The sequence below is a fragment of the Nicotiana tomentosiformis genome, chromosome 7, assembly GCF_000390325.3.
Source record: "Nicotiana tomentosiformis chromosome 7, ASM39032v3, whole genome shotgun sequence".
NCBI lineage: Eukaryota > Viridiplantae > Streptophyta > Magnoliopsida > Solanales > Solanaceae > Nicotiana > Nicotiana tomentosiformis.
Genome location: NC_090818.1, coordinates 29923264 through 29934197, shown reverse-complemented (window position 1 = coordinate 29934197; position 10934 = coordinate 29923264). Strand labels below are relative to the sequence as shown.

General features: G+C 40.1%; 1 protein-coding gene across 1 annotated transcript; it reads right to left on the bottom strand.

Moving 5' to 3' along the window:
* Positions 1-5178: 5178 nt before the first annotated feature.
* LOC104112316 (cytochrome P450 CYP72A219-like) lies at positions 5179-8306 on the bottom strand. Its single transcript, XM_009622196.4, has 5 exons — positions 7924-8306; positions 7370-7587; positions 6764-7008; positions 6222-6606; positions 5179-5898 (listed from the first exon to the last, which is right to left on the bottom strand). The coding sequence occupies exons 1-5, from the start codon at positions 8198-8200 to the stop codon at positions 5473-5475; spliced, it is 1551 nt and encodes a 516-aa protein (XP_009620491.1). The 5' UTR covers positions 8201-8306; the 3' UTR covers positions 5179-5472.
* Between the last annotated feature and the right edge of the window lie 2628 nt (positions 8307-10934).

The window sequence follows — 10934 nt, the reverse complement described above, 5'->3', positions numbered from 1 at the left end:
ATCGTTCTTCTTTTTTAATAGAGAGAAAAATTTATGACTTCGATCAGATGATCTTGAGATGAACTGGCTTAAGGCGCAATCCGACCCGTTAGCCTTTGTACGGCCTTCACGCTATCCACAACGATGATGTCTTCGATGGCCTTGATTTTATCGGGGTTAATCTCTATTCCCCGATGTGACATCATGAAGCCGAGGAACTTGCCCGAACCGACCCCGAAAGCACATTTCTCGGGGTTGAGCTTCATGTTGTATTTCCTTAAAATCTAGAACGTTTCCTGCAAATGAGTTAAATGGTCCTCTGCGCGCAGGGACTTAACTAACATGTCATCAATATAAACTTCCATTGATTTTCCTATTTGTTCTTCGAACATTTTATTTACTAGGCGTTGGTAAGTAGCCCCTGCGTTTTTTAGCCCGAAGGGCATCACATTATAACAATACGTTCCATATTTGGTGACAAATAAAGTCTTTTCCTGGTCCTCCGGGTTCATCTGGATTTGATTATACCCGGAATAGGCATCGAGAAAAGTGAGGATCTCGTGGCCGGCCATGGCATCGATCATGCGATCGATATTGGGCAGCGGAAAGGAATCTTTGGGGCATGCTTTGTTCAAATCCTTATAGTCCACGCACATTCTAAGTTTGTTCCCTTTTTTTAGGGACTACAACTACGTTGGCTAACCATTCGGGATATTTCACCTCCCGAATGGACCCTACTTTGAGAAGTTTGGTTACATCGTCCTTTATGAATGCGTGCTTTCTATCAGACTGGGGTCTTCTCTTTTGCTTCACCGGTCTGAACCTGGGGTCCAAACTTAGCTGATGTGTCGTTATGTCCGGCGGGATCCTTGTTATATCTAAATGGGACCAGGCAAAACAATCGATGTTATCGATAAGAAATTGAACGAGTTTCTTCCTGAGTTCAGGGCTCAACCCCATTCCCAAGTATACCTTTCGCTGGGGCCAGTGCTCGATTAATATGACTTGCTCTAGCTTCTCGATCGTCTATTTTGTGGCGTCGGAGTCATCGAGAATCACGAAAGATCGAGGGACCCTTTGATCACTATCCTCTTCGATTTTCTGGTTGTCTGGCTGGGTTGAAGCCGATGTCTATGATTGCTATTTGGTGTCCCGTTCTCCTTCCGGGCCCGATCCTTTTATCGGCGAAAGTGAGGACACTGGCTTAGCTTAGTCGACGGCGAGCATTTCTTTCGTGGATGGTTGTTCTCCGTACACCATTTTGACACCTCCCGACGTCGGTAATTTGAGGGCCTAGTATAGGGTCGAAGGCACAGCTCTCATGTTGTGGATCCATGGCCTTCCGAAAAGGGCGTTATATCTCATATCGCCTTTGATCACGTGAAACTTTATTTCCTGGATGGTTCCGGCCATGTTTATTGGTAGGACTATCTCACCTCTGGTGGTTTCGCATGCCATATTGAACCCGTTTAGGACAAGAGTTGCGGGTACGATCTGATCCTGTAGGCCGAGCTGCTCCACTACCTTCAATCGGATGATGTTGGCCGAGCTACCAGGATCGATTAGCACATGCTTAATTTTAGTTTTATTCACGGGTACGGATATTACCAGTGCGTCGTTGTGAGGTTGGATGATCCCCTCTGCATCTTCATTATCAAAGGACAGAGTCCCCATGGGTGCGTAATCTTGAGTCCGAGATCGCTTTTCTCTCACCATCGATGTTTTAGTGCATTTAAGCATTGGTCCCTGAGGGGTATCGATGCCGCCGATGATCATGTGGATGACGTGCTGCGGTTCTTCTTGCTCGTTTTGCTTGCTGAAATCCCTACTTCTAAAATGGCTCTTTGCCCTATCACTCAGAAAATCCCGAAGGTGCCCTTTGTTAAATAAGCGAGCTATTTCCTCTCTTAGTTGCTTGCAATCTTACGTTTTGTACCATGATATTCACACGTTTGATTGGGATTTCTTCGGGCAGGATCGGTCTGCATTGGTCGAGGCCATTTAGTGTCTTTGATGCGTCCGATGGCCGACATGAGAGCGGATGCACCAATGCTGAAGTAATATTCTGATAATCGAGGTGCTTCTATAGGATCGGCATATTTATCGAAGTCGCTCTTACTCATAAGCCCCTGAGAATTTTGTCCTCGATCAATCCTTCGATTGTTCCGAACTGTGTTGCGTGCTGAACCGTTGTTCACCCGATCTGCGACGTACGGTCTATATCGGTCTCTGTTCGACCTTTGTTCTCTGTCGATCTACTTTTGATTAATAACTGTCATGTTCTGATGAACGGGTCCGTACGGGGCTCCCGACTGATCATCCTCGACCCTAATTTTCGATTAATATCGGTTGTGCACATCTGCCCAAGTTACCGCTGGATACTCGATCAAATTTTGTTTCAGCCGATGTGATGCTGTCGAACTTAGCTCGTTCAACCCTTGGGTGAAGGCTTGTACGGCCCAGTCGTCTGTGACCGGGGGTAATTCCATGCGTTCCATTTGAAATCGGGATACGAATTCCCTCAGCATTTCATCCTGCCTTTGCTTTACTTTGAAGAGGTATGATTTCCTCGTTGCAACCTTTATGGAACCAACATATGCCTTTACGAATGAATCTGCTAACATGGCAAAAGAATTGATGGAATTCGGTGATAAATTGTGGTACAAGATCATACCTCCTTTCGAGAGGGTCTCCCCGAACTTTTTCAACTGGACGGATTTGATCTCATCGTCTTCCAAATCGTTGCCTTTTATGGCACATGTGTAATAGGTGACATGTTCGTTAGGATCGGTCGTACCGTTATATTTGAGAATTTCGGGCATACGAAATTTTTTGGGGATTGGCTTCGGTGCCGCACTCGACGGAAAAGGCTTTTGTATGAATTTTTTTGAATCAAGCCCCTTTATCATTGGTGGAGCCCCCGGGATTTGGTCGATCCTGGCATTGTACGTTTTCACCCTCTTGTCGTTGGCTTTGACTCATTTTGTGAGTTTCTCGAGCAATTTAGTAATTCCGGGAGTAGTCCCCAATTCTTGCTCGTTAGATTTCACTATGGCAGGCTCTGTTCTGGGGGTGACTTCTCGAAGTGGATTGGAAACCGGCCTGCTTTGTGCGCTAGTTTGGCTCTGTAGCTGAGCTATCGCTGCTTGTTTGGCTTGCAGCATCTTGAAGATCATACGTAAGCTGGCCCCGATTTCCCCTGGGTTTTGGGTGTCTCGGGCTACGGATCGAGTACCGCCCTGAATGCTTCTTTCCGGTTCGGAATGCTGGTTCGCCTCCAAAGCTATTTGTGAATTGATATCCAATAGTATTTCGGCTCGAATTTCAGGTACTTCGATTCGAGCCTCGGGTGCCAAGTTGTAGGTTTCATCTTGAAGGTCGGCTTCGTAATCGATCGGTGAAGCCATTCAATCGGTGGTTATTCGTAGCTGACCCGAAATTCTAGATGTTTTCGGAAATAAGTGCAAAGCACAATGGCATATTTTTTTTTCCAGATTTATATCAAATGACCACTGTTATCCTCGGCCCCACGGTGGGCGCCAAATTGTTTACCCGAAAAATGGATAGAGTTGAATTTATATGCAGTTCCGAGGATATGTGGCATAACTTGATACAAAATGCAAGGATAAATAAAATATAAATTTTGATTGGAGAGAATGCAATCTAGATAAGGTTATCAAGAACAATGAACCTTAGGATTCGACAAATAGAATCAATCTAAGAAACTGAAAGAGCGATTCTTTACTGTAGAAGAATATAGTACTTTTATTACAATATAAGTCTCAGAAAACTTGTCCTACAGAAATGATAACCAAGCCCTTTTATAGTGGAGGGATTCGGCTCCAAGCATAATAAAATAAACATTCAGTGAGAGACCCATGATAAGTCAGCTTTTCCATAATTTCTGCCAAGATTCTCTCTAGTGGGATTGCAACGGTTTTTGTCTGCGTGTTCGATCTTGCTTAGAATCCTCGATTTTGGTTTGAGCTTGATTTCGGCTCGAACTTGTGATCTTGGTTCGAGCCCAATCCTGGTTCGAGCCCTCGAATTGATTCCAGGTCAATGTTGGTTGGTCTCTGGATTATCAGCACGATAGGTCTACCCTGCATCATGGTTCGATTCTTATTCGAGTTTGATTATGATATCGATCTCGACACGGACCGGCCTCCCCGGGTTCGAGATTAGTTCGTCCCCCCTTCGGGATCTTACTTCGATACATCACCCTTCGAACTCGATCGGACATGCCAATGCTGAAATCTATTTCGACCGTATACACAAATGAAAAACGGTTTTAAGTCAGGCAAGTTGGGTTATGACCTACTAGTTAGTAGTCCAGATTGATCAGTCCATATTCATCCAAGAAAATATTGAACGGATTATGAAACTCATCATGTTCATTGATTCGATCCATTTTAACTAGCCAAAATGTAGTCAACTTGCTCATCTGACACTCCTAAAACAACGTTCTTCTTTCATTTGCTTCACTGTCCCAAAAATAGTACTACTACTCTTTCTGATAAACTCTTTTCACAGGTCAATATGGTTCTACTTGAGACTCTAAGGCTATATCGACCAGGAGTTATGTTTTCACGTGTGCTTGACGAAACAACCAAATTGGGAAATATAACTTTACCTACTGGAGTTCAAATCTGCATACCTACACTTTTCATGCATCGAGACAAAGAAATATGGGGCAATGATGCTAATGAATTCAACCCAGAAAGAGTTAGTGAAGGTGTTGCAAGTGCAACAAATGGAAAATTTGGTTATTTCCCATTTGGCTATGGTCCTCGAGTATGCATTGGACAAAACTTTGCTATGTTGGAAGCTAAAGTCGCACTTGCAACATTTTTGCAAAATTTCGCCTTTGAACTTTCCCCATCTTATGCACATGCTCCTTTTCTTGTGGTGACACTCCAAGCTCAATATGGAGCACAAGTAATATTACGTAACTTGTAAATTCTGAGCGATTTCAACTTACTTGGGATTGGGATTGTGGCGTAGAAATAGTTGTTTTAAAATCTGAGTGAGTAGTTACTTCTTATAATGTATGTGGTCACACAAATAGCCTTCACAGTGGATTTGGTGCCTCAATATTGAAGTGATTGTGTAATGATTTCTTCTCGTTCTTTTCTCCAATTATACTAAGTTACTTATGTCCATGAACCAAATATTTGGGAAGAAAGGTGCAATATCAAATTCTTGTTTCCTTAACTCTTGTACATTATACTTATAATACAAGTAATAATCTAATGTTTCACATTAATACAGAAGTACTTAGCAAGTTGTTGGTGTCCATCAGAAATTTTACTCAGATCACTGTAACTATTATTAAGATAATTCTTAACATTGTTCCACATAAATAAACGCGAATTGAATAATCTAGCCTGTGATCGAATTAAAGCATAGACCATAGTTTCAAAATATCTTAAACTTATGTTTGCTTGACATAGTTATTCATCCGATAAGGCAATTCATGTAAGTCTTAAACACTTACAATTTGTGCAATATAAGAGGAGCACCATATTGGGGTTGCATAGTTATTACAGACTGTGGAGCATGTGTGTAAGATGGAGATAGCTCAAAGGAGAAGCGTTGCAGAATCATAGCCATAGCCATCTTCGCTTCTATCATTGCAAAGTTTAGCCCAATGCATATCCGAGGTCCTGCACCAAATGGGAAAAACGTCATTTGGCCCTTTGTTGCCTTTGAAACGCCTTCACTGAATCTCTCTGGCTTGAATTCTTTTGCATCTTCGCCCCAAATTTCCTCGTCATGATGCACTAAAAGCATTGGCAAAGACAGCATCACTCCAGCTGGTAAATTTAGTTCCCCTAACTTGGTTTTAGTTGTAATCCTTCGACCAAGCGCTCCAACTGGTGGATATAACCTTAACGACTCGTGCAAAATCATTGTCACCTATGGTTAAAAGGAGTTAACTATTGAATTAGCAGAGTAATAAAAAAGCAAGAACATAGAATGAGAAGCTGATTGAGCTAGATTATGTTCGAGGGGTTCAACTAAACCCAGTATTTTTGACACAAAATATAGATATAGATGTAAAAACAACTACAATTTCAACAAATATTAAATTCTGAACCATAATGTACAATGTGTTTAGTGCTAAGAACCTTAAACATTGAACTCATCAAACTTAAATCTTAGATCCACCTCAGAATAGAACTAACACCATATATTGTGGAGATTTTGAAATTAAAGAAGGTAAATTATAAATAACTTACAATTTTTAAGCGGTTTAATCCATCAAATTCTAGCATGCCATCGCCAAAGACTTGCAAAACCTCTTCTCTAGCACGAGCTTGCCACTCTGGATGCCTGCTCAACAAAACCATAGTCCATACAAGCAGTACAGAGGTGGTCTCTTGCCCAGCAAAATAGAACAATTTACACTCCTCAATGACCTCTTGTGTACTCATACCAAAATTCTTGCTACCATGTTGTTCAATTTCTTTGAAGTTGGAGTCCAACAATATGCCTAATAAGTCATCAGCATTTGCCTCCCCTGCTTTCATTGTCTTCACTCTTTTATCAATGATACCCCTAACTGTTGCTTGAACTTCTTTCTCAATCTCCTTCATCCTTCTATTTCTCTTAGTTGGCATAAACCTACATTAATTAACAAACAAATACATGTAATCACCATCAAATAATCCAATGCACATCTACGCAAATTTGACCAATTGACACCCCTTCCATAAGGGTAGCTCCGCAGTGACTGTCAGTATACAAAACTTAAACTCGGGAAAAATGGACATTTTGTTACCTCCATCCTGGAATATATAAGGTGCTAGAAATTGCAATGACATGTTCAGCTTGTTCCTTTTGAAGCTCAAATATCTTTCGGCCTTCTTCATAGTTGCTCCCAAAGGCTGTCCGAGAAATTGCATCACTACTCAATCTTTGAAGGTAAGGCCATATATCGAGTTCGCAGGATCCTTTCACTGATGCAGCCTCCTTCCATTGGCTCACCATCTCACTGCAGCTCAATTGAATTGCTGGAAGCATATGCTACACATTTGTAAACCACTCATTAATACAAGTCAACTACATCTTGTAGAAATTTTATAAAAATTCTCTCCTGAAAACCTAGCTATATTTGCAAGCTAGAGAGGAAAAAAAAGGAAAAAAGAAAAACCAAAAACAAAGCAAAGTTGATATTATAAATTTGTGATATCGATACAAGTCTAAACCATTTTTTAACTTCCTTGGAGATGAGGGTGTTATTATTTTATTTTTTTGAACTGTGTTCAGTTAACATTTAAACTAAATCTTCCACATGTCTCGCGTGTAAGCCTTGCTATTTTCTTGTAGGCTAAAATACGTGAGAAAATCTTTTGCTTTTTTTTTTTGGGGGGGGGGGGTGGAATACCTTTATCTTCTCCATATGGAAAGCAGGATTGAGAATTTTTCTGTGTTTTGCCCATTTATCTTCTTCATAGCTTACAATTCCTTGTGCCAGCAACCTTGTCAGGGGAGTAGATTTTGGTTTTTGGTAAAGAGAATGTTTAGTAAGCACGTCCTTTAGTACATCAGGGTCCCTTACAAATACCAAAGGATTCGGCCCAAGCCATATAAAAGAGTTTTTACCTGTAACATATATGGTAAGTCCAACATTCTTGCTCATCAACTTTTTGTTACATTAAGGGTATGTTTGGTAGGAATGAAACATATTTTTCGAAAAATATTCTAACTTTTTTATGTTTAATTGGCTTAAATATTTTGAAAAATATTTTTCCCATGAATTTATTTCCCCCCTATTCCCCACCTCACCCCACAAACACCCCCACCCCCACCCCCACCAACACCCACTCGAAAAAGTTTTTCACTCACCAACTAAACATGAGAAAATAGAAATAAAACTACTCGTTTTCCAGGAAAACATACTAAACACACCCTAATTCTTTTTAAGTTTTGAAAACTTACCATATTTCTTTATAGCTTCAATGAAATAAGGGAGGATTCTTGGGGGTATGTCATCATCAGAAACATTTAATGGCTTGGATTTTGCCTCTTCAATACTTTTGGACAACTCTTTGAGATCTCCAAATATTAGTTTGTAAGAGTTCCCTTTGAGACCTTGTTGTCTCAGGCACTGATCCAATTTCCTTGGCCTAAACCATGCCCAATTCAACAACTTCCACACATATATTACTGATGTAACTGCAAACAAGGATAACACTATGTAGTAAGCCATTTCCATTATACTGCCTTAGAAGTGAAGAGGGGTCTCCCCTTTATACATATGCACATAAGAAATAGCTGAAAGGCCGGGCGGTTGAGGTGTGGTGAAATGTCACCCTTTAGTTTAATCATTGAATAGCACAAGAAGTCTCTTGATTTCCACCACAATTAACTTCTCCTTTTCGTCACATGCAAGAAAGAAAGACAAAGATGCATACATACATACAAACGCAGTGGCAACGACATCCTTCTAGAAAGATTGCCACCTGGTATGTTTCGCCTGATGCAATGTAGTTATTATTAATTAAGAGTTAAACAAGATTTTATTTGATGTTATTTTGTGGCTTGTATTTTTAGGTAACTCATAATCCCTATAGGTTTAGAAAAACTCATTGTCCTAATAGATTTGGGAAAGGAAAACATATAGTCCTTGTCAAATTGGGAAACATTTCTCTTATAGGTTTGGTACTATTTGGGATATATATATATATATATATATGGGTTGTAGTTGGGGATTCTACATATTGTATTGTGTTTTTCTCCTCATTCATAGTGGAAAACTCTCTCTGCTTCTGCCCCGAGGATTAGACTTAGCAGAACCTCGTTAAATCTTTGTGTTGATTTTTCTTCTCTATTTACTTTGTGTGTGATTGTGTGCTAGCTAACCCACGATATTGTTATAAATCTGTATTGCTATAATAAACAATTAAACCATTAAAATTTCTGAAATATATAAACAAAACATAAGGTTAGTAATATTTGTTTAACGAAATAAATTCTGGAAAAAATAGTATAGGAATAAATCGAGCCCACTGAATACACAGTGTGTCCTTAAGAAAATTATTCCCCTCAAGTACCCGAGGTGCTGGAATATATCTTCCCAGGATAGAACGATTTAACTCACCGGAGTGTTGGTATCAAAAACGCCGGTGAACAACGAGCCACTCGAAGGCTGTAAAACACACTGGAATTTTTTGTGTAGAAGAAAAAGAAGAAGATCAGAAAATTTCATAAGCAAAGATTCTGGGATTCAAAGTATATTTATAGAGTTGCTGGCATTATTTTTGAAAAGGTTTGCAACCTTTCAGAAACAGCCATGGCTGTTGGAACAGGTTGTTTGAAATATTGCGGGAAAATGGATTTAAAATAATTCGAGAAAGAAAACGGGCCTGACCGGACTGAGTCGCGGGTCATGGGTTATTCCGGATTGAATTCTTAGTTAATTATTTAATTAATTAAATAAATAATTGAAAGAAATTTTGTCCAAAAAGATTAATCAATCAATCGTTGACCGAATCCGAAGCCGAAGCCGAAGCCGAGCCGAGCGAGCGACGACGGCGGCGGCGCGAGGCTTGCCTTCTTCTTAACTCTTTAAGAGCTAGAAGAAGAGCAATTATATATATACCCATCAAAAGCCTTTTCTTCCTCCAATATGGGACAATGTCCCTTTGCCAAGGAGGAAAACTCAAATATTTCATTTTTCCTCCATTTCTCATTCACCATCTTTAAGCTACACAAGCTTAAAATCCCAATAATCCCCCACATGAATGGGGAATGGCTATAAAATAAAGGAATGCACGGACGCGTGTATGTTTTACATGCAATAATTAATTGCATCTGGATAAGTAGTTTTCCCTTTGAACTTTCCGTAGTGAACTTATATCGGATATACTCGGTCAATCGGTAGATTTGATATCTTTGAACCGTCGAGCTTTGTTGTATACCTAGACAACATAAGTCACACAGTCAATCCTTAACCATATATGGTTCTCACGGTTGTGTTCGTTTCAGCCATGAACACCGCATAGTTTCATGAGTGCTTAGAGAATGAGCCTTTACTTTCATTCTCCTTGAAGCGGCTTACACTTCACACTCACATAGGTGATTTCTAAACGTGTAATCCTATTGACACACTATCTGGTCATATCCTGCAAGACTTAGCAAATCATTAAAAAACCTTTAAGCTTTGTTGACTCATAAAAAAGCCTTAATGCTTTACCTCAATTTCTGAACATTGTCTTCATCACGAGAATGAGTTGACTTATTTGACAATGTTGAACCGTCATTCATAACTTTGTTTGATCTCTTTGAACCTAGCTCGTGGGATCTCCAGTATGCTAGGTAGAGTTACCGCCATGATGACTTGTCCTAGACCTTAACCCCATTCCCTTTGTTGATCTTTCAACTGCCTCTCTAGATAGGCCTTTTGTAAGTGGATCCGACACATTATCTCTTGACTTTACGTAGTCAATTGTGGTAACACCACTAGAGAGTAGTTGTCTAACGGTATTGTGTCTCCTTCGTATATGACGAGATTTTCCGTTATACATAACGCTCTCTGCCCTGCCTATTGCCGCTTGACTATCACAATGTATACAAATAGGTGCTAAAGGTTTGGGCCAAAATGGAATATCTTCCAAGAAATTCCGGAGCCATTCAGCTTCTTCACCGGCCTTATCTAAAGCTATGAATTCAGATTTCATTGTAGAACGGGCGATGCATGTTTGTTTGGATGATTTCCAAGACACTTATCCACCCCCAATTGTGAAAACATATCTACTCGTGGATTTAACTTCAGATGATCCAGTGATCTAATTTGCATCACTATATCCCTCGATCACGGAGGGATATTTGTTATAATGCAAAGCGTAATTTTGGGTATATTTGAGATACCCCAAAACTCGTTTCATTGCCATCCAATGTATGTGATTGGGATTACTTGTAAACCGACTCAGTTTAGTAATAGCACATGC